The sequence below is a fragment of the Mizuhopecten yessoensis genome, unplaced genomic scaffold (assembly GCF_002113885.1).
Source record: "Mizuhopecten yessoensis strain PY_sf001 unplaced genomic scaffold, ASM211388v2 scaffold9969, whole genome shotgun sequence".
NCBI lineage: Eukaryota > Metazoa > Mollusca > Bivalvia > Pectinida > Pectinidae > Mizuhopecten > Mizuhopecten yessoensis.
In genome coordinates, this window is record NW_018408313.1 from 386,438 (window position 1) to 410,882 (window position 24,445).

The 24,445-nt window shown below is 33.7% G+C and overlaps 2 protein-coding genes and 2 long non-coding RNA genes across 4 annotated transcripts; 3 read left to right on the top strand and 1 right to left on the bottom strand.

Moving 5' to 3' along the window:
• The first annotated feature begins 8,192 nt into the window (after positions 1–8,192).
• Positions 8,193–9,296, top strand: LOC110459114. Its single transcript, XR_002463861.1, has 3 exons — positions 8,193–8,231; positions 8,745–8,822; positions 9,249–9,296. It is a non-coding gene; the product is annotated as an uncharacterized LOC110459114 (long non-coding RNA).
• Positions 9,297–12,269: 2,973 nt separating this feature from the next.
• On the top strand, positions 12,270–14,713 carry LOC110459106. Its single transcript, XM_021511202.1, has 5 exons — positions 12,270–12,282; positions 12,854–12,925; positions 13,309–13,392; positions 14,075–14,119; positions 14,595–14,713. Exons 1-5 carry the CDS (start codon positions 12,270–12,272, stop codon positions 14,711–14,713), a joined length of 333 nt encoding a protein of 110 aa, XP_021366877.1.
• Positions 14,714–17,495: 2,782 nt separating this feature from the next.
• On the top strand, positions 17,496–19,376 carry LOC110459104. The gene is made up of 4 exons (XR_002463859.1): positions 17,496–17,577; positions 17,865–18,028; positions 18,506–18,625; positions 19,276–19,376. It is a non-coding gene; the product is annotated as an uncharacterized LOC110459104 (long non-coding RNA).
• A 2,132-nt stretch (positions 19,377–21,508) lies between these two features.
• On the bottom strand, positions 21,509–22,087 carry LOC110459107 (angiopoietin-related protein 1-like). Its single transcript, XM_021511203.1, has one exon. The coding sequence runs from the start codon at positions 22,085–22,087 to the stop codon at positions 21,509–21,511; it is 579 nt and encodes a 192-aa protein (XP_021366878.1).
• Between the last annotated feature and the right edge of the window lie 2,358 nt (positions 22,088–24,445).

Here is a 24,445-nt window from a genome sequence, read left to right on the forward strand (position 1 = left end):
TTTATATATGTTACCACTGCAAATAAGCCTGGAATTATACCACTGACCACGTGAATATGACTATTCTTTCCGGCAGAATTAAGAAAACTCTCTCCAACGTGCTCTGTCCATTTCAGTATATAGTCACAGTATAAATCGACATGACCAATACATCAACACTAAAGAACTGTAAAGCTAACCATGCTTTGATAACTTTAGATACTCGTCAAACGTGACCGAAGGTCACCGCCGCGGTTTACCTGTATTTCTGCAAAACCTTATCTCTATTAGAAGAACATTGGACTAATCTGATCAGCCAGATTTCAATGAGGTCGGTCTATTTGTAGGGTCAAGCCATATTTGTGAGTTAGCACAAAGCTTTATCTCCCTCAGATGTAATATTAGACTCACGCAATCAGTCAGATTTTAGATGATTTTGTGCCGCTTTGGTAACACAAGTAAAATTAAAAGAAAAAATAGCAGAGACGTACATATTGTAATATATACGTCTTTGGTAATACCACGGAATTAGATCTAAGTCCATGGTAATACACATAATATTTGATAATAACCATGAATTGTTTACAGACAATGAACGGCAAAAGACGGAGTGCGATGTTTACTCTATCAAACATGAACATAACAAGATATTTTATCAGTACTAATGAAACATGATACGGTGTGTTCAGGAGAGGGATGAAAGACATGTTTGTTACAAACTTGTTACACATTTATTCAATTTAATAACGCAGTGTTTCTATATTTACTGTTTAATGTTGTAGAAATACATCTTTGCTATATTATAGGAGTTTTTTGTACTAGAGTGGAACCTTCTTATTATGATGTAGCTTATTATAATTCTTTTCCCCATGTACCGATTTTATCCCATAACTAAGCAAAACAAATCGTTTATTTTGATATGGTCAAAGGTTGGACCCCGTTATAACAATATGTTTTTCTGCCTTGAATGGATTTTATAAGGTAAAAACTCAGGTAAGTTGTCCGTGTTTGACACCAGGAGATTTGAACAATAGGTCGGGCTAACTGTACATCGTCCGTGGTGATCAACTGTCCACTCCAGGTAAAATTTTCACACCTCGCTCCCCCCCCCCCCCCCCCCCCCCCCCCCCCCTGTTAACCGACATTTTCTGACACAAATTTTGATAAGAAAACGAGCATGCCTTCCATTAATACTAACGGTTGCCTTGACACGTCCTGTGAGGAGAACATGCCGATTCAATGAAAATATTACTCCAGAAGGAAGACGTGTGTTTTTAATCCTTTAAGTAATGGTTTCTCTATTGCATTACAAGGTGATTTCACCGTGTTTACGTTGTAAAGTGTCAAAATCGAAATAGATCCAAAGTAAACGCTATTGTCGTAAACAACTGACGACTACTGCTTTATTTACAAGTTTCGTTGAAAATAATATTTGATTATTGTTAGAAAAGGAATATGTTGTGTTTTTAGTTGTTATTGTTTTTATGCAATTTGATTTAACCGCATGACCTGCGAGGCATGTGGTTGTCACGTAATCGTAATCTACATAGCGCGGCAAAATATTGTGATGCTTATGGGTCAAAATGTAACGCAACTTTTCGGTGCGAAATAGGTATATCATGACTATTTTTATCACTTCTTTCATCTTATTGACTTTTACATTACGATATCGTTAGCTAGGATAAGTATAACGATACATGTAGTTCTTAAAGTTCTTCCTCGAAGTTATTTGAAAGTGATAGTAGAATGTATATACTGATTATTACGACGACAGAATAAAATATTTTTCAACAAGCTGATATTAATGACAACTAACAAATGATTTCAATTATTACTTCATCAATTTGTATTAATAATTTATCAGGTTTCCACATTGATCTATGTCTGATGATTATAGGGCATCTCACTTCCGGTTCAGACAACCTACAAAAGATCGAAAACAGCTTAATACTTTTTTGTAATATATCGTTTATTATATTATTTTTCTCTGGCATATAAAATATCATAATAAGCTGATTCCGCCGTGCTGTTATTATTTATTTCTGACGGAATTCCGGGCTCCTGTGGTGCAATGCAGGACATTGCACTTGCCATATACATTTCAAATGTTGCATGTGGTCAGGTAATGATATGTTTTTAACAGAGGAAATTTGCTGGGCAAAATATATAGAATTGTCGGGGGCTTGACATCCCTGAGCACTTATCCCTTCGATGGCCGATTGGCACTCACTTTACAGTACTATGCCGATTGCATCATCGAGTAACTTTACGTGTGGGCTGAATGCTTTTGTAAAGAGTGTGTTGCAAGGTACGTACTCTGAATCAGTGAATAACGTTAATTTTTGTTCCGACATAGACAGTGTGCAATATAAATGAAACTCCAGAATGATATTATGTACCACCTCCAAGCTTGTATAAAGCCAATATATGGTCCACGTCTCTGACGCACTGTCACCTTAATGTTGAAGTCAATATATCATGTTTTGGGTTCATTGCGTGCGTAGCAAGCTTATCATATTTTAATGTGTACTGATCCTGTAACTGTTTGTGTATTACACTGCCCGCGCAATATCTGTCCCTTATCCTCTAACATTTTTATAAAATCGGTGTTGAACTGTTGACACTTTCCCAGCATTAATTAAATTGGTCAGCGAACCATGATAGAGACGTTCGTACCTGTAAGGTCAGTGGTCCGTAGTGGTAACAGGGTGCAAATGTTAAATTTCAAGTTTTTAATCCGAGAATCTTTTTCTTGCATGATGGATAAACTGGTGGATTTTTTTCTGGTTGGAATTGAAATACATGTTGATAAATTAAAAAAAAAAAAAGTAATATATTCATGATTCATTCCACTCTGGCATTTTACTTTAAAGAATACAAGTTTGGAAAGTACAAGGTGGCTAACCAAGACAGGTATCTAACTTAATTTTGTGCGACACTATATGGTTCAGATTACATGTGCAGCAAAATAAACTGGAATGGTAACACCTGTAGGAAAAAATCTGGATCCGCCCCTGGTTAGTTCTAAATAAAATAAAATAAAACCGTTGGACATGGAAAAAGCATGACTAATAAAAATGTCTGTTAAATATTATAAAAAATAATAGGCTTTGTAACAATAAAAACAACCAAAACATTAAATGATGTATTCTTTCTTGTATTTCAGGCAGCACAGGAAGATTTTGTAGATGTGAATAAATCCAAAGGTAGCAGAGTACATTAGAAATGGCTTGACCCTAAACATAAATGGTGATAAACATGGATAGCGTATTTATCCTGCACAATACACCCACATATATACATATTTTCATAAACTTCATTTTGAATACGCGTTTTTTAGCAGAATGATTTTTTTTCAAAAAGTGATTTCCCCAGATTCGGGACTTATAAAAGTAGTATTTTCTTTCTTAAAACATGTCTTAAATTAAATATCAATTACTCGGTCAGAGATACTCACGTTTTAGCATAGGTCGTCAAACTAGATTTTTCACAATATTTACACATGTGCTGAGTACAAAAATAGACTACATGAAAAGCTAGCTTTTGCGGTGTAGACACAGATTCGTAAATGGCCAACAATGTAGTCTTAGGCCAATTTCGATTTTATTTTTAAATGTGGAGCCCACATAGTCCGATTCATCATGTATATGCCAAATTTAGAGCTGATTATATTTTTTAACCTTTGATACATGTAATATTACAGGGTTATTCATTGTACAAAAATATCATCCGTGACCATCGTACGCTACTGTACACGTCTACCAAAGAGGCTGCAATTAGCAAAAACAACTGGATTGGAACTGAAGATATTAATATCTGCAATAAAGATTTAACACGTGAACATTAAACGGACTGCATGATTGCCAGACATCGTATACATGCTGTGCAGATGTGCCCCAATATGGATTCAAAAGTGTCCAGCAAAGCCATTTTATCACATAATGTTTTTTTAGATACACTGGGAATACTTGGTATCTAATCAAAAACTCAAAAGATTTCTTGATGGAGAACTCCCCTCTAGTTGAGGCCATAGCTCCCTCACATATACTCCCCACTTAGTCACGTTTTTAATTGGTTGGTGCATTTTGCAACAGTTCATGGGGCCCGCTTTCTGGGTATTGAACCTCGTATTAGTATGTCCTGGAATCAGAACTTTACCATTAACATAATCATACGAAGAGGTGTATACTGACATATGACCTATGGCAAAATCCTAGCTTAGACATTTGTGACACACGTGCACTGCTGATGGTCTGTAGGAAATATATGTTGCACTTTCTACCAATAGTCACTAAGGAGATATTGCAACAGTCATATACTTATTCATTCGGAAGTTAACTCTTTATTTATGGGAGAAGCAGAGTCCAAAGCTTCTTGAAGCAGTACTTGTTGTTGTTCCTCGGAGGGAAAATACATTTCAGACTATTGCCAACACAGACATTAGATAAGACTAAATATTAGTTCACATTATTTTAGGAAATTTAAATGGTGTTTATCCTGCATCTCAACTGACTGTTTTGTGTTCGTTTTTCCTAAAATGTTATATACTCGTATATAACGATGGAAATATTGCAACATCAAGCAAGCATTTTTCTGGAATATTTTCAGTACTTTGATTCATTCTGTAAACATAATCAGTTCTTCAGTATTTTCATTAATTTAATGACAAGCTACGTAAGATATATTTAATTCATGGCTATAAAGATAAGTTAATATTCGTTGTACGTATTATTGACTAATGGTTTATCATACTTCCAGGTTTCTCCACACTAGCCCGATGTACACATATCCCTATATATAAAGGTAACCGCTTTCACAACATTTGACATCATCTACTTTAACTATAATAAATATATATCGACCAAACACATTGTCATAAAACATAACTTCATAACGCTAACATATACATAATTTTTAAAGTCAAATATTTAATTCGGATACTATTGATGTAAAATGGAGAATTTAATTCATCGGTGTTTCGTCTACGTTGACTATTTAATTTGTTCAAAAAGCTTAATAACATTCTGAAATAAGCATAATCTTATATTTTATATAACCAAGAAGTACACATGTAATACACATATCAAATTAAAAGCCTTTTTCACAGTATTTCGCATTTTCTACATAACAGTGTTCAATTCTAGATCATAAATGACGGTAATGTCTTCTCTTTTGTTTTCACCAAATCCTGTAATCAGAAGCTTATCAGGTTAAAGTTTAAAAACTCTATTATTTTTGCCTGCCCACAGCTTGTACGGCGTTATCTTATTTTATTTCCAAGAAATTGCTGCAGCCTATGGTGGCACCTCACAAGCATCTTGTCACTCTCATCACAAAAGTAAGTTAATTCTTTTATTGCATATTTTGTATGATGAATTCCACACATTTTATGATACTTTAAGAAATATTTTTCATATTACATTTGCTTACTCCTTTTATCAAGAATGACTTTTTTCGGTTTCAAATATTCATAGTTTATATTTTTTATACCCCACAGATAATATTTAACTTTTAACTAAGCTTCAACAAGCAAAAGCAAATGGAACAAAACAGAAACGTGAACCGAAAGAACTTTCGGGCACATTTCACTAAATAACAATAAATATCATCCTTTTTTTTTTTTTTTTTTTTTGAAGTATTACATTTATATAACGAATAGCACATGCGTTTCACATAACACGCTTATGGTGAATCAGATGAGTGTTTCGATTATAACATTTAAGGTAATGAGCAGGCTTTAATGTCTCTACGGTGTAGATACTCGCTCTAGTACTCGCTCTATTGTTATTCGCACAAACACAGTATCATTGGTCAACGATGCAGTCAGTGTTCATTCTGCCTCCTTTTTATCCCAAGGGTTTGTTGTTTCTAAATATTTATTCCAAACATATTATATATTGTTTTATATGTCCTGATGAAGGAGCCGGTCGTTCCGAAAAAATACAACCTTATAGTTTCTACACTGCAAGAATTACTTCCTTGCCCCATATACCAATTTTAAGTTATTCTTATCCTACAAACGTTTGTGAGGATAAAGGGTTATATGCTATACCGCTAATATCATTTCTCTGACTCATATGTTGTAAGTAAGTTAAAGCTGTGTTGTAATTGCTATAAACATATGTTGTTTTTACCATAAACATGCAGTTATATTCGAATCGTATGATGATATTATTGTTAATACGATATACCTATGTTGTATTCAAGATATATTTATGTGGTTAATACAATATACCTATGTTGTTTTTAAGATATATCTATGTGGTAAATACGATATAGCAATTTTGTAATTGGGACATGGCTATGCTATAGGTGCTATAAATCCGATCGAGTAAGTTTTGGTAAATATAATATAGTCATGTTTTAATGACGATTAAGCTTTGTTGTAATATCGCTTTTACGACATACTACATCTGATTGCCCTAAAATGACGTTATAAATCCAATATACAATGTAGCTATGTTGTATATGCAATATACTTATGTTATTGACGTGAAGGTAAAGAATTTTCACCAAATAATTTTATGATGCTAAATCGTTTGTACGACACACAAAATATAAAAATATATAAATGACATTATCCGGTTTCTTCTGTAGACAAAGGTATTTCAAAAAAGCTTTTCTCAAAATCTTCTCTTCTCTTATCGATTTCGGTGATGAAGGAGTTAATATTTCATTTATAACCAATACTGACTATATATTATTTATATATTCTGTTCTTTTTATATTTTAACATGCATATGGTACAATTAACACTGTTCATGTAGAGATGAATGTATATTTATGTTACTGTTTTATGGCTAGTTAAAATACACTTATAGCGAGGATAAATTACACCTGGTATACAATGTAGTAGTGTATTGCAAAATACATAAGATTAAAACATAAGTTGTGAAATGAATGAAACTATTTTTTGGCAGTATGGAGTTCGCTCAATAGCCTCATGAATACAGATGTATCGTGTCTTTATGATGTCGTCCGGAAAATTGCAAGTAAGTAAAGTGATGCAGTTTTATTTATAAATGGAATATATTCAATAAATAACTGAATGACAAATCATTTCAAATACAGTCACAGTAGTGGAATACGCAACATCATGTCATTTGTTATTTCAATGATGTATAAAACAGCATTTCTATTACATGTAATAATTATAATGAATATGGCCCAGAATCAGAGATGAAGAGGCGCTATGGTAAATACTGTGTCCGATCCCCATCCACACTTTGTTTCTTATAATCAAAAATCACATATTTTCTGAAATGTGACTTGGTGATACACTGTTATACGTAGATGCGCAATAGGCGTAACAAGTTTGAAGGACAAGGTAACTGCTACATGTACATAAAAAGACTATGGGGGTACGGTCCTTATCTAGCAATCGAAACGTTTTATTTATTCTGACATGGTAATAAGTTGCGATATTTAGACATGCAATAGGGGTTTAAATCTTTGTTAGGTCAATGTCGCTGTTAATAACATTAGAACGGTAAGGCAAGTGTCGGGTTCCTTGCTGACCTGTCTGTGCCAATTTAAGATAATTTACAGTTGTTTAGGGCCGGATATAGTTTAAATCAATTGATTTCATAATACTTAAAATGCAATAATATGATTAAACTTCACAAACAGATACCTGTGATTGTCAGCATTGACAATCTAGAAAAATTAGTTTGTTTTTTGTTTATCATAACATCAGCTCCCGTTTGCTGAAACTCTAATGTACTTAATTACTAGTAAATGGTAATTTTCAAAAGCTTTTTTTTTTAGAATTAACCAATAAATCAGTAAATGTATTTGAGTTAGTCAATGTAGAGTATTCTGGATCAATATGCATGTAGATTTTATTATTAAATGATGTTCTGTTTTAGAATAAACTATATAACATACGTTATCTCGTCGTTAAGCTTACCAGGCATTCAACGATTCGTCCACGTGTAGAGACACAGTATTAGAAGGAATATTATCACAAAGTTTATGTTTCATTCAAATCATTGTACCAAAAAACTGCTGTTACTCTACATGCAAGCGGCAGTGATGTTTTTTCTTTACATGTATGTATACTATTGGAGTGTAACGCTACTTGAACCAACGCATTGCTTCTGGTCTTATTGACCGAATCATTTGTACATAGCAGAAAAGACCAATATCATGTCGGTTAATTTAACATACAAGTATCTGATAATTATATCACTTACATTTTGTCTCCATCTGGGCAGCAAGCAGCAGTCGTAATGGATGTTCATGCCATGCAGGTAAGATATATTAGAAACATATAACATTAAGTATAATGAATGTGAAATAAAAAATAAGCATCGATTAAAGAACCGAGGAACATTTAAGATAATATTTCCTTTGAATGATTTATGAAATGAGTGCGCAGTCATCAAATGGTTGCAGTAGTATTCATACACTGTAAAACCCCGGGGGCAGTTTTATACTTTTCAATGACACTACTTATAGAAATGATATAGCATTGCAACGCTAAATGCAACACTAAATGAAAATACAAAAATGTATTGAGTTTCATAAAAAAAAACAATTTTAAATGGCTTGATGTGATTTCATGTCTTTTATTTTTGACATAATCAAAGATGTCAATTATATATATCCGATATTGATAATCATATGCGTATAAGTTTATACACGCTTTTGATTGAATGAACTGCTGATAGAAAATGTGATAGAATTCATATTAGAATATTGTAACAAATGCATAGAAATTTCATATGTATACGTAAACATTAGTTTTGTCGTTTTTTCTTCAGAACATGCTACAACTATCACGGCGGCACCCGTCACTCAGTCACACTCCAGCCAATGTCACGAGTACTCAGGACACCAGGGTAAGTGGTACCCTGCTCCAAACCTGTATCAAAGTCTATAAATATTCACTAACAATGTAAATTAGGAAAGCGCCTATTTTTCTTTCTTTCTCAAGGATGACATGAATAGCACAAACCTTATGATTACTCATGTAGTCATGTTTATGGTTGTATAACTCAGAAGTGGTATTATAGATAACAAAATGAAGTTCAGGTCTTAGTAAGTTCTGATTAGTACGTAGATATAGCAAAAGAGAATATCTGCGATACCGTTCAACTAAAATAGATATAACGAATTCCTTTATTTTGCATCCAAACAATTGTATGTCTTATTCAAAATAGTATTTTCTTAAATAGTTTATGTGTCTTTGAAAAGGTGTTATTTTACAATCTAAGGTACAAGTTTCTGGCTAATTAACTAAAGATTACTTTTTTTTCGTTTAACAGAATTGATGAAAATCATATCAGCAGACAAGTGTGTTAGTTACACGAAAGGTTAGTGCATATTAATTCAAAAGTTGTAATCATTAATGTTATTATACATCACATTGATAGTGATGCATTGTATATGTTTAGAAGTGAATGTATAGTATACAATGGGCATGTATCCTTAAAGATTAGCTTCAGCAAATACATGGAGGATTGGTCTAGTTTGGTTTAGAATTGTTTAACGTTATATCAAGAACTATGGTCATTTAAGGACGGCCTCACCTGTGTGCAAGATGCATGCGTATAGTGTATGCGTGTGTATTTTGGGAGGCTGCGATATGTTCGTGTCTGTCTCCATGTGATAGCGCAGAACTGATGCCGAAACTACCCTTTTTACAGACTCTGGTATGTTGGCCAGGGGACAGAACCCAAAGCCTTCCTCACATGGGCAAACACTCAACTAAATGCCAAAAATAAGGCATTTTCAAGGGAGACATTAGGAAGATGAAAATTGTTTAGAAAGAAGAGAAAAGATAAGATCCCAAAAATCATTACGATCATGTAATGGGGCGGCAGGTACAACAATTCTTACGCCCTATCAGCAGGGACTCGCATGGAGGAGCACACACCAAAATAGGAGATAACTGCCGCTCATATCACTGATATCAGTAGGTTATATTATTAAAGGAGATAATTAAAACCCATGTAGCATACTTTAATTGTGTAAGCTAACATATTTCCTTAAGGTGTAAAACTTTAGTACATGTCGCATGCAACAGGAAAATATTAACATACGAAGTTAATGTTACAACTACTATACATAACAAGATTATGATGTGTTAGGACACGTATTTCGAGAAGAAATACAACTCTTAATCAATATCACGTACATGTACATCATGTGAAAGATAGCACACAATGCAGCTATTCACTTCACTTACTTTGTTCTTGGTTTCGTTTAGTTCAATTAAATGACCCCAAAGCAAGATACGGGTTACGTTCATAAAGTCATAAATACAACCACTTTCATCTAGTGTTGATATTATAACAGATACAATTACATAATTATTTGAATTTAATTAAACTTACTTTAGATAAAAAAGGTTGCTGACTTTATTTTTTTTTCTTTAGTTTGTTGACTGTTGATTATGTTTAGTGATGCCTCACTGACATTATATGATTATCGATACACACACAACATATCTTAGGAGTTTAATATTTCGATTAAATGTTTATGGGGACCGATTAATAATAAAAATTACCGTTCACATGGTTACAAATTATTGATCTGAACATTGTGCCGTAATTTATCATGATAATTATAATGAATAATTCTTGGTGCACAGATCTTTGTTCTTTAGATGTATACACCTCCGCCACTGGTCTCAATCATGCATTCGGGGAAATAATTGGCCAGTTGTAACCTTTGCAGGTCGTAAGAGGCGGCTTTCATAATTAAAACGGGCCCCCTATGGCAAGCCAAGTTAACATTTATTCAAGGAGCAATGTCGATCCTGTATTTCCAAAAAAAATATAAGATATCTTATATAGCATATGAGATATCTTATATACGATATAAGATATCTCATATACTACATAAGATATCTCATATAGTATATAAGATATCCCATATATTATATAAGATATCCCATATATTATATAAGATATCTCATATAGTATATGATATATCTTATATAGTATATGAGATATCTTATATAGAAAATCAAATGAGATATCTTATATGCGATATAAGATATCTTATATAGTATATAAGATATCTTATATCATATATAAGATATCTCATTTAATTTTCTATATGAGATATCTTATATCGTATATAGGATATCTTATATCGTATATAAGATATCTCATATGCTATATAAGATATCTTATATGATATATAAGATATCTTATATCGTATATAAGATATCTCATTTCATTTTCTATATGAGATATCTTATATAATATATAAGATATCTCATATAGCTATTTAAGATATCTTATATTATTAAAGTCTCGTTACTAAATAAGATATCTGAAGTCTCCCCGTCCGGAATATCTCGAGGATCTACGTAGGGACAGTAGGCTTGTTGTAACAACACGTGTTCCTGTCGCCGCCATTATGTCTGAGCCCACTTCAAGAGTGCGGGAAATGGCAGCCTCTGCTTTGGCCGCTATAAGAGAGACAAGGCGAGCTAGGCCTAGGGAAAATACAGCATCCGTACCATCACTCTCCGCCATTGCGCCCAATGCAATCCTGAATGTGCTCCGAATGATTCTCGAGGGAGAAATTAGTTTCTGGTTTTTCTGGTTTTTAATGCCACGAACTCTCATTCTATATCAGTATCTTATATAGTAACGAGATTTCAATTATATAAGATATCTTATATAGCTAATTGAGATATCTTATATATTATATGAGATATCTTATATAGAAAATCAAATGAGATATCTTATATGCGATATAAGATATCTTATATAGTATATATGATATCTTATATACTTATATAAGATATCTCATTTAATTTCTATATGAGATATCTCATATAGGATATAAGATGTCTTACATATTATATAAGATATCTCATATAGTATTTAAGATATCTTATATCGTATATAAGATATCTTATATAATAAATAACAGCTTCGAGGTCTGATGAGCGTAGCCGCTGTACAACCGTTGTTTAACATATTTTTGTTTCAATTTATATCTACTGTCAGTTTTAAGATAATCAATGCTTGTTAAACATGCTAGTAATATAAAATACATGATTAAAAATTTGCATAGTGGTAAATTAATGTTGTTTTTATGACGGTGTTCTGCATTTTTACGTGAAAAAAAGAAATTTTCTCTTAATTTCAAATAATAAAAGTGGATCTAATAGAATGTAAATATAGGGTTTGAAATGCATCTTTTTAACATTTGTGTGGGTATGCAACACAGTTCCGTTCAAACATATTCCATGATGCGCGCATCTTGGAGAATAGATGCATTTCAAACCTTAAATATTAACATGTGCTCTGCATCCCCCCATTGCAATGACTTGGGAAGGCAAATGTTGTTATAAGCTAAAGCAACATTTGCTATTGTAACGTCATCAGTCTCTATTGTAAAGTCAATTGTTGTCAATACTTAATTTGCTGTTCAAAAATAGTTCGAAATAACTTAATGAAGCATTACTACTAAATACTATCAAAATGTCAATATAAGTAATGAATATTTTAGCAAATATTTGTTATGGTCCTATAACAACATTTGCTAAAACATTCATAGCGGAAATAAAATCACTGTCTATAAACTATAACAACTAAAGATAATCATCATTTGTTACCACTTTTATAAACCAACGAAATCTTAATACAAGTATCGATTTGCACAAATAATATTTTCGGTTGGATTCGTCATTTCGTATTCGACCTGATTTCTTTTGTTGTTAGAACAAAACAAAAAATTGCTCAGCTAGTTATTGACAAATTCATTCATTTCCTGATATTCCTTACAAAGAAGTTCCTCCATGTCTCTGACAATGAAATATCAATAACAACATTAGGACACAAACTATTTGTATGTTTCAAGAGAAATCGAGACGGTCCGATTTGATGTCTGCCCTTTTATTTTACAGTATGGGGTCCATTGCAAGTTCTTGGATCCCAAAGGCACGACTGCCTCGTGCAAGCTATAAACCATTTAGCAGGTAAGCAGACATTGTTATCTTACTACTGAGAATATTTCATTCTGCCAGTCTTATAGAATAAAACATTATATTGATATAAAATGATGGACGCATTACACTCTTCTTACAATTCCCTTTTAAGGAGATGTGATATATTGATTTGGCTTTTTGTTGCTATCAAAACGTTCTCAAACCATCTCAAGGTAGAATGTAATTTTGAAAACTAATTAGAAATATTGAATTGCTCATGTGCATCGTACTAATTTAAACTTAATAATATGTTATGCAGACTGCTGATCTAAAAAAAAAACAAGAAAACATAAAAAGAAGATATGGAAAATAGGAAGGGTTTCTTTGTTTGTCCTTTTTTATTTATAAAAATTTTGTATGTCGTCTCATTGCAGCATCGTACAACCATTTTGACAACAGGACATGCTCTTGTTCCCATAGCGGTAGTGATGATTTGGTATTTCAAAACTTCCATGGAGGTATGTTCATGCTAGTAGTATATGTATAGGCGCAGTCGTAACTGTTTATCAATTAATTAGACGGCGGATTTAAAAAGCACCAACTCATTTATCTGTGCAGGTCGGCATGAACCCGATAGTTTAAACCAAAAGATTTGGCCACAGACTTATAAAAAACGGTTGCTATTCGTTTGATTGAAGAAGTAGATATTTGGGTCCCTTCATTTTCATTTTCACAGCAAATGTTGTCATTGTTATTATTTCCGCGGATCTCGACTGCTACTGGAACATATTCATTAGGGTTAAAATCAACGTTGATAGTAAGGATGCTGTCATAAACAACACTCTGTCAGTAGGAAAAAAATCACGTGGTTTTGGTATGTTTCGGTTGGTTTGCTTATTTTGCCTTTTCTTTCTAACCCGTTTTAGGCTAAAGTAAAACTCTGCAATATATGTATTCTATACTGATTTGGTTTATTTTCTAAACAATATTTAGTAAACAGTGCATCATATGTTTTTGCTGAACCAGGTAATAGGTAGTTGTGAAATACATATATACAGTAGCCACAGTTAAAGACAAAATATAAGAGAAGACATAAATCTATTAATGATATCAACTATTTTTACGGATATTACATTTTCAGTAAGTCGGTTATGAGATATCATTTAATATATCATTATACATTAATGCCTTTATCCACAGGCCATTATTCTGACTGTATGAACCACTTCCATACTACATATAAGGGTAAGTGTGTATCTGTTTACCCTGTTCTTATAGAAATGCTACATAAAATTGCAGACAATGACATCAATGTAGAAATGTGATAGTGAAAAATAACGATGTGTTTTTGTGTGTGTGTTTATTCTATGTAAGTTACATTAGTAGAACAGCCCAATGCATTTCAAATGTATTACGTCGTGAATATTAGAATCTGGTTCATTCAAACTTGTATGTATTTTATGGTGAATACGTTAATATTAAACAGTTTACATAAATATGTATAAAGGATTGTAAGTATAACAAAAATATTCAAATATTTTTCGTAAAATACTACCATAGGTTACACCTACCTATGTAGCATTTCTTATTCACAAATCGTGAATTTTATTATAGAAGTCCCTTTTATATATGTTTTGAGTTCGTAAAGGAACTCTTCGGAGTGCAAATCAAAAGCGATATACATGTACCAAAATAAAAATATAACTACTCTTTTATACAGCTATCATGACCAATGTGCTTGGAACCAACGTGGCATCCCGAGGGAGCCAAGGCTACTGCTGGACACACCAAACTTGTCAGTCACACATAATCACGTTAAACACTGTCCAGTTAATGTAACAAAGTATATTACGCATTTATCCTTTTAAGAAATAATCGACGTATGTGCGTGAATTATGGTGGATCATATAACAAGTGAAAGAAAACAACGATTTTTTTTTTATTATTAACGAAGGTTGCTTGCGGCCAGAGTTGATTACTCTCCATTTTTTCCGACACCTGGGTAATATTTGTCCATCATAATAAACAAGCAGTTGTTGATAATACCTTGTCCATCAAGTAAAATGTTATGAAGGTCATTTCGTGTCTGCCTTTGTGTCCATACGCCTGTGATAAGTGACCTCGATAATCTAAATATGAAATTTTTCCCTTATGTAAATATGTTACATGTAAAAGGCTGTATTTTTTTGCGCGCTTACAATTGTCATGTGATGCCTTCAGTTTACAACAATCTGCGCTTTTTTTTATTATTTCTGAACCAGTGGATAGTTGTCCTTCTTTTTTTAACCTGGATATATTTGGGAAGTTTTGTTTATTCAATTGCTACTTGGTCGTCAGAGTCAACAGAAACATGTGAGAATTGAGCTTAATTTGTTGTACCTCTTTGTTCCTAGTATGGTCACAACTGCGTTTGCTGGCTGGTACAAATACTCGGTCCTATTGCCTCACAGACCTTATCAACCATTTAGCTTGTAAGTCATACTTTTCTACAGACTGCGATGGTGACGTGTTTGGAGTAGTTTTTAAACTCTCTGTTTATTAAATACAGGTTAACCATGGTTCATGCATAAAACTGTAAACACTTGGTACCTTCATTAGAATGTATTGCAAATCTTAAATTCACCAGTAGAAAAAACAATAGTAAAACAGATAAAGGTTTAGTAAAATATGTTATATTTACATACATAAAGGTGGTAAATCGTTTGCAAGTTAAAGGGACATACTTACTTAGTTTATATAACGTATCCAATCACGTCTTAACAGTTAACTATTGAATCTCCTTTTTCTGCATATGACGTCTACAAAATTGATTATATTGTGACGTCATCGATACAAGATTTAAAGGGAATCAACACTTCTCATTTACAATGTAGCTGTTACTATCATTATGAAGAAAGATTTTGTTTTTTTATTTTTGTTGTGGTAACAAATAAATTGTTTCATTGTACTTAATATTGACCATTTCCAAAGAGAAATACGAAACTCCCTTTGGACTACCTCCAATAAGTGTTTTTTGATAAATTCCTTTGAAATTGTTTTAGCAATGATTGTATTTTATATCTAAACACCACAGTAAAAGCATGGCATCGGTGCATTTAGTTTATACGAGGTGTTAAAAACACTTTCCGAAACCGTAATATTTTTTCACTCAAAAATATCTGGAACAACCACACCAGTCAAAACAATTGTGTGTCTCACTTGCTGTGATGAAGTGAAAGTGATTTTAAATAAATACGCAATATCAACGAATACTATTTCTCTGAACTAATACCAGTTATAAGTTGATAACGTTGTTAAATCCTATATCTAATGATTCGAAACTAAGCTGTCATTCAATCTTCTGTCGCTTACTTAAACTAATGATTTGTATTTATCTGACACTTTGTCACTTTGTATTGTGTTATCTTCAGCTTTGTTGATGAAACTGAATTCGTCGTAATATGCATATCTACTGCACTTAATTTACTATATCTTATGTGTTTTAATTTACAAGTTGATCTAGATAGGAATACGTTATGTGCAAACAGTTATAGAAGTATTTACTATATTGTATGTTCTGTTTTGTTTGAAAAGTGTCTACTCAGAGACATACCGACACGTGCTCCTGTCATCCAGTATCTGGTAAGTTCAAACGGCGTAATCGTAACGTATGTCAATTGTGTTGTAACGATATATTTGATGCTTGAATTATTCAGTGTTATTATATTTCCCTCGTCTAGTGCAAGGAACGTTAACCTTCGGGCGCCTATACATTTGTTTTTGTTTTGTAATTCGTTACGTTTTTTGTTGTGAATCCCTTACCCTGTTGCTGTTTTCTTTTGTTAAAAGTTAATTGCCTATAACTAATTGATCTTTTTTGCTGTAGAAAACATACATGTTTAATTACCTGGAGCAGTCGGTTATTTGAACACCGAGGTTTGATAATGCTAAAAGGTAAATCAACTTTGAAAGACGTCGAACCATTTAAGTCAAATGTAGACGGTATCAACAAGTTTATATATATTTTTCTGGAGGTTATAATGTTGTCCTTTACTTTTACACTTTAAATCATTTAAACAAACACAAACAAAAATAAAAAATCTGAAATAAAGGGAATACAATATATCCATGTCGTAATACATATAGCCTATTACAAAACAATAAATCAAAACACAAACAAACGATCTTACAATACCATGAACACTAATGACAACAAAGCGAAGGAAAGTGATGTCACCTCAAGCAAACCAAAAAAGTCGATGTTCATGAAACCGTGCCCGTGCTCAGACTCAGGTAATCTGTTTTCTGTGATCTAACACATTTTTAATGGTCCGGTGAAATAACCATATTTGACGTTGACATTTCACATATTTTCAATGATATGAAAAGCGTTCTCCGTGTGAAAATGTGATGTTCTCCGTTTTTGACCTGGATTTACATGGCAGGTATCAACGATGAAGTAGAAGAAGATTACCTGCCGGAAAACCTGGTCTTATTTTCCTTGTACTATTTCAATGTGTCTGTGATTGTTTCTTTCGATCATATTTGCCCTAGGTTTATCAATTTCGAGAGTGAGTTTGACATTTCGGTAATATATTGCTATTTTTCGTATAATGACTGTATCTAACATTTTTTGAGTTTAGTTACTTCAACACCACATACCCAACATCCCGTTACTGTTCAGCCTACATCACATCCTGCCACTGCAAAGTCCCCAATCACAGGTATGTACATGTATCATAGATACAAGTGTCTTTTCTGTTATATATATATATTAAATGTTTTATAGGTGTAATGCATGTACTCACGTCAATAACTACCGTACAGTGATACAAGTACACATCAATGACATTAAAAGAAAGACTGCGTTTATCATGCACATGCGTATGCGATATATATCCGATCAAACTATCCATATCTAATGGCTTATGATACTTTTTATTCTATCAAATTTTAACATTTAACAATAAAATACAAATAACAAATGTCTTGTTAATATATGTACTTAAAGTTCAGCCATGCCAGAAGTTGGAAACCTTGATAGCCCTGGCCCATAATTCCTACCTCGTAGACAATGCTGTCCCGTGTCCTTCCGGTGGTCATTCAAAGGCCGAGGCGACTGTCGTGGACCTATGTCAAGCACCTGCATCTATTTCATGGCGAAAGGGTTATAATGTACGAAGTCCCATATGTCTATTATTGCAGGATAACATATTTAGATTTTGTTATTTGTTTTGTATGAATACATGTATCTGATCTTTTGCCCTGACTGTGATACGAATAATTTAAAAGTCAATTAACATGTTTGATTTTATCGTTGATAAAATACTTCAGTCACTTTTTGGAATATGATTCATTTGTTTTGCACAAATAATTAATGCTATGTTTGTGTTGAACACTGACAGCAATTGAAAACTTATTTTCGAAAACGTGTGTTTCCTTTGTCAAACAAAAAGTGCAAATGCCCGGTGTCTCTACTTTTAACCACTGAAAACAACTCACTAAGCCACAATGTGCCAATGAATCAGCAAATTCAGTTGTCAGAAAATGTAGAGACAATTCGTTGAATAGCACTCTAATACTACCGGCAGTCAGAGGGACTCGTGATATGTTTACGCGGCGAACAGTTAATGTAAACACTTTGTTCTACAGGTATTGCACCACTGTCATGATATACCACAGTACACAGCTGTAGCATCATTTGCTGGAAATCTCTACCATGGTGATGGCGTATCTGGAATTCTCATCTCGTGCAACACTACGTCACTGAGGGTAAACACTTGTCCTATTAAGTCCTGCTAAGAAAGCCAAAACTATGATATTAATGTGTTAAAACATGATGATTTATGTCTTAATTATTTAAGATAATAGACGGGTAAAAATATACATATTCTATTTGTAAAAAAACCTTTTCTTTGTTTTTGAAAAAAGGTTGTTGTAAGATATAATTGTTTATGAGTTTTTGAGTAATAAAGTAAACTTGGAACATATATAAACTAAATACAAGAACAGTCTAAATCACCGTTCCTGGACAGCACAACGATAGCTCTGCTTTGCCCATAGTTGGATGAAAACACTTTTAATATTATAACTTGGGAATAGTAATATCTTATGGTAAGTAATCAGGTAATGATTTATCCCTCATACTGTATAATATTTAATATTCATTATGTATAAGCAATCGTGGTTTCCGTGGTTGCTATAGAGAATAGGTGCAACAACTGTAATTGATATTATTGGTCCGTGTCGTTAAATTGGGTATCGACGAATTTCGTACAACGAAACTATCTACTTCTTTTGTAAATAGCTTCAAACCATGAAGTACCCACGAACAGTTAGTGGTATGCAGAATTGTTTGATTGGTGTTAGAATTGAAGAATTTTATGAGAGGATTAACATGACCTCTTACTTTAATATTCCAGATAGCGACCGAGCGGTGCGATCATCCCATAGAGGTTGTTACTGTCGTGACTGGGGCACGAGACCAGTATACACATATGGCAGATAACTATTACACGATACATTGGTGAATGTGAGAATAAAAACATAACTAATTGCAAGAATACGTTTGGCGTTTCTCCGTATGTTGTTTTCATGTGAAATGGGCATAACTCAATAGTATTATTGCAAAAACATAATAATAATAATAATAATAAAAAATATAATACTTTTTTTACCCAAACGTTAAGGTTTCATAATAACCCATTAAATAGTACTAACTTTGACCATTTAAATTCTACAATCTTTAAAGTATTATTATAAAAGTATCTAGTGAGACGAATAATGGTTTACATCGAAAACAAGTGTTTAATACTCTAACACATTGTAATAATGGTTTGAAAAATGAGTGGATGCATCACAAATAACTCAATAGAAATGACACACAAAATAAATTACATTACATTGTCCAAGAAAACACGTATAACAGATCTAGGCATCAAAATTGAATTAATATATTTAAACGTGTTGTGTTTATGTCCATTTTGTTCAAAAGTCCTCAAATCCTTTAAAGTTACATTTTACAGGACGGAAAATAGAAATATAAGCGATTATTTGCTCTTATAAAGGTTATTGGATTAATGGAGCCTAAAGTTCCATATGTTTAAGATGCCCTAGTTTGAAAATTGATAAGGAAACCCGTGTGGGGGATTGAATTAACTGATTTTCCCCCTCCCCCTCCCCCTCCCCCCCAGAATGATTGTCATTTAGGAGCATAGTACAAATGATCAATAACTTTTGACTTATTCAATTTTAAAACCTTTTACTGATTAGGTTTATAAATATTGTGTTAAATCCTGCTATCGACTGAATCGATGTTATAAAACATGAACAAATGACCGGTACCAAAGAGTATGTATCATTGCAATTGTAGTCTTATTTCTTTTATATGAGTTATTCCCCTTTCATGTTTTATGTGTGTGTGTGTGTGTGTGTGTGAGGGGGGGGTATTAGTCAGCGTGTGATATTTTGATGGTTTAACACGTGTTATATTACTACCAGGAAACCGGTTAGATAATGGGAGATATATGCATGTGACAATTGTCCTAATTCTAAACATGTTTTTACATACAAATGTATCCCGATTATCAATAAAATATGACTTGCTGTATTTATTTTACCAAGTACAATTTACATATTAATGTGAGGTTTCAAAAAAGGCCAAGGGGGCCTAAGTGTCAGAGGCTACTGTCATTGCAAGCTGTATTGAGAGCACCAAGCTATCTTTACTAACATCAATGAACCCATCATACTCGAATTTCCAGAATTTACGCTCACTTCCGCTATCAGTAGCCCGGCAATATGTCTTGACATTATTGCTGGCATGCAGTGTTTAGTTTGGTTGGTGTCAGGTAAATAAACATGACCATTACCTGTCCTTTGACGGTTACAGAGAAGCTACACCCAACTTTAAAGTGAGTCAATTGTATCATTATACTGCCCTGCGACTCATTCGATATTAATCAAAGGATATATCTAGACTACTTGTATCATCAATAAGGTAGCGCACACTCAATTTTGAACTTATCAGGACATATTCAAAGGAGTACAGAGAGAGCAAGGTTTCGTAAGCACAGGAGTGTTTAAGACGGCCATCCGTCTATTATTACCAAAGCTATCAACGGCATTGCACAAGTGAATGAAGAGTTGTAAGATACTAAGCTGTCAAAACTAAGTTCACAAAAACAATGCATTCATTATTACCCTGTGCTTAAATCTGAATATTTAATGGTAATAATTCACGTTGAAATATAAATAAAAAAAGTAAAATATGGTTAAAATATGGTTGGCCCGATAACACTGAAGAAGGATTCCTATCTTCACATTTTTCGTATTTCAAAAAAAATTAAAACGAGTAAAAAGCATGCAAACTGACATGCTTACTACATAAGACATAAGGCTTGTCATTTATGTACGGATAATTTATATGTTCTTCAGGGTGACATTTTCCCGATTAGTTTTAAAAGAAAATAGACACATAATTGCAACGCCGGAAACCGAGATTACCAGTTTCATGAATTGGTTTTTTCAATACGTTGGTCATTCGTTACCGCAACTATTAATATCCTTCCATTCTACCTGTGCACAAAACAAAAAATATTGTAAGCAAAGAAAGTCACTCTTTAAGATAAAAAACAACATGTGATCTTATCTCGTTTACCTAGTAAACCAAAGAGCCGTTGCCCATGCCGACCACCCGTACAGGCCATCGTTCCAAAAGAATTCGTCGTCGACACCTAAACGGGATGAATTGCCACCGGGCCACAATCGACTGTTGGGGTTGCAATTGGTGCAATCATTGAACCACCATCCTGCGCTGTGGACTGCTGCGCAATTTCCGATAGATTGATCATTGTCCTGGTCATAGGTGCTAAACGGTGCTCCGTTGGAGAGTGTCATGCTGCCATTCATAGAGAGAGTGATAATCTGGTCTAAAGGGACAATGTAAACGGAGGAATACGACATGGCGAATTTGTTAGACTCTTTTTGTACAACAAAGTTCTTGTACACAATATTTCCTACATCGGTATAATCTTGTCCAGCCACCTGAACGACAAGATTATACGATTTACTGTTCGTCAAATAGTACGCATTGTCGATCCCCCACCAAAAGTCTATATCGATTGATTTGTAGATATCGCCGAACCGATCCCTATACGACGTCCAGTTCCTGTTGAAGGATATACCGCTGACGTAATGGCGACTCTGTAGGTAGGTGCGCTTGTCGTACTCCATCCAGCACACCGTAGTGATAGGGGCTGGGGCGAGTGTAGGGTGGATGAGGAACGTGCCAAACTGTGCAACGTAGTATTGATAACCCTCAGTGCAGTCTAAAGGACAAACAAACTCAACGATAAAACACAAATTTTTCCAAATGTGAATTATTATACAAGTCTGTGCGATGTTTTAACCCTTTGCATCGAGCATATCTCAGAAATCTGAACATCTTTTTTTCAAATATCTTTAATCTCAACATGTGTTCATTATGATTTTTAAGAATGGAATGAAGTGTGATTTCATTTTTTCTATTCTTAAATTGCGACTTGCAACGATCCTTGTAACAAGCTTTTTGTCCATAAAAATGGTAAGACTCCGTCTTTGAATTTTTTTTTATGGTTGATGTTTATATTTATTCAGAATACCCGCTGATGGTAATCATCATGACGTAAGGTCATCAGGGAAAGGGAGACAAATAGTGAGTCCCGATTACAACAGTTTTGTGAACTAAACTTATCTTATGAAAAAAATAGAAATAGAATAAAACTTTGGATATATATTACTTTAAAATACCTTCCATAAGTCGTTCGCAGATGGCGCCTATATATCCGTCTACACATTGACAATTGTCGTTCACCAAAACACCTCAATTCAGGCACACTTTTGGCGCGGTGTTGTTCTAAAATACACACGTAAAATATGATGCAATAACTATAGATATACTCTGTAAATAGATACTCATGATATATTAAATATATTTCGTCCATTTATAACGCATTAGTGTTAATTAAACTATTACATCACATTCAGAACTGAATGAGGGAGTTCACTTCAAATTAGAAAATAGGTTACAAATGCTGAAAAATATTGTTTTGGAAGCAAGGGAGAATCATCCCCTTAACCAACGAGATAATATTATCAATAATAATAATTGGAGGTTCTTATATACCGCTTTATCACTACCTAGTTCGTAGGTCGTTTCAAAGAGGTTCACAAATTGTAATCCGTGGTTATAGAGCCTTTGCAACCAGCCAATATCTTTCTTAACTCCCAAGGGAGTATACAGCCGGTGCTGCCATTTCGGCGCTTACAGCTAGTATTCAACAATGTCAGCACTGCCAAACCACGTACTCATTTACAGCTGAGTAGACTTGAACAAGCGGAGTAAAGTATCTTGCTCAAAGATACAACTTAGTGTCGTGCCGTGACTCGAACCCGCAACCCTTCGGTCACGAGGCCGGCGTCCTACAACTAGATTACCGTGCCTGCATTATTAATTGTCTATTACTCGGCTTGAGGAAATCCTCGGCTTAGAAAATCAAGAATATCTCTCCTAAGATTGAGGTTTATCTAGCATGCCCTCAGGGTAATCTATAACTCTATAATACGTTAACTAATAAATCTATATAGATCTAATATTTTAGAGATCCGCATTATCTGCCCACATGGAGTAGCATATAATAATGGCTTAACATTATAACAGCTAACATCTAAAATTTGTTCTTTACATCAATAAATACTTTATTTCAATTTAAAAAAAGATATGTCAGAAAAAAATCTATTTTGATGTACATGTAGTTCTGTTGATTGGTATTGCGACCTCATACCCAAGTTACACAGCCAATCATGTCACATTGCATACAGCTACACAGCAAGAATGTATTACATGTACTCATATATATACAACGAGGTAGGTTTACAAATGCGTTTGGAAGATAAAGAACGTTCTGTAATAGAAAAATAATAGTCTTAAAGCTACCTAAATAGTAGAGTAGTGTTTATCTGTCCAAACCAGGGATCGAAGAAACGACTCCCGAACTGAAAAGGGCTCAGCATTTTCGCGCTACCCAAAGAGAAATTCTCTTAAGATAGAAGCTAGAAGGCTGCTGTGCTACGCAATTAAAAGCTATCATAATTCGGTCAGTCGTACAAGACACGGGATTTATTCATATCAAAATATTTACAATTGCCACTGTTTCTGATTCGATAACCTAAGTGTCAGCAAGTCTGTTTATTTCTCAATAACTAGAACGTGACCCAGTTTACCGCGTATGAATATATGTAAATATTGGCGGACTTCTTTCCGCAAACCTCATGTCATTGTTTACAAACAAACGCTAGCATTAAGACTACCGTACGTTCGAGACACCAAATTATGTCGGGTTCGAGACAAGACAGATCATGTTCATGACTGGTCATAAAAATAAGCTAGTGTCAGAAGCTAAAGTCGCGATTGTTCGTCGATACAAAAACGCTCCACCAGCTCCACTCTCTCATCTACGAGTGTCGGCCGCCATGACAGACACGATGGCTATCGTTCCTAGAAATGTTGGTCAAATTTCTCGTCTCCCAAATGTTACATCAACAGTCACTCGG

Excerpts from the sequence above, each read along its gene's own strand:
- LOC110459106 (XM_021511202.1), top strand. Across the intron at positions 12,926-13,308 it reads AGCTATAAACCATTTAGCAG|CATCGTACAACCATTTTGAC; the intron begins GTAAGCAGACAT and ends GTCTCATTGCAG. Across the intron at positions 13,393-14,074 it reads ATTTCAAAACTTCCATGGAG|GCCATTATTCTGACTGTATG; the intron begins GTATGTTCATGC and ends CTTTATCCACAG.
- LOC110459107 (XM_021511203.1), bottom strand. The coding sequence starts at position 22,087 with ATGGAGTACGACAAGCGCACCTACCTACAGAGTCGCCATTACGTCAGC.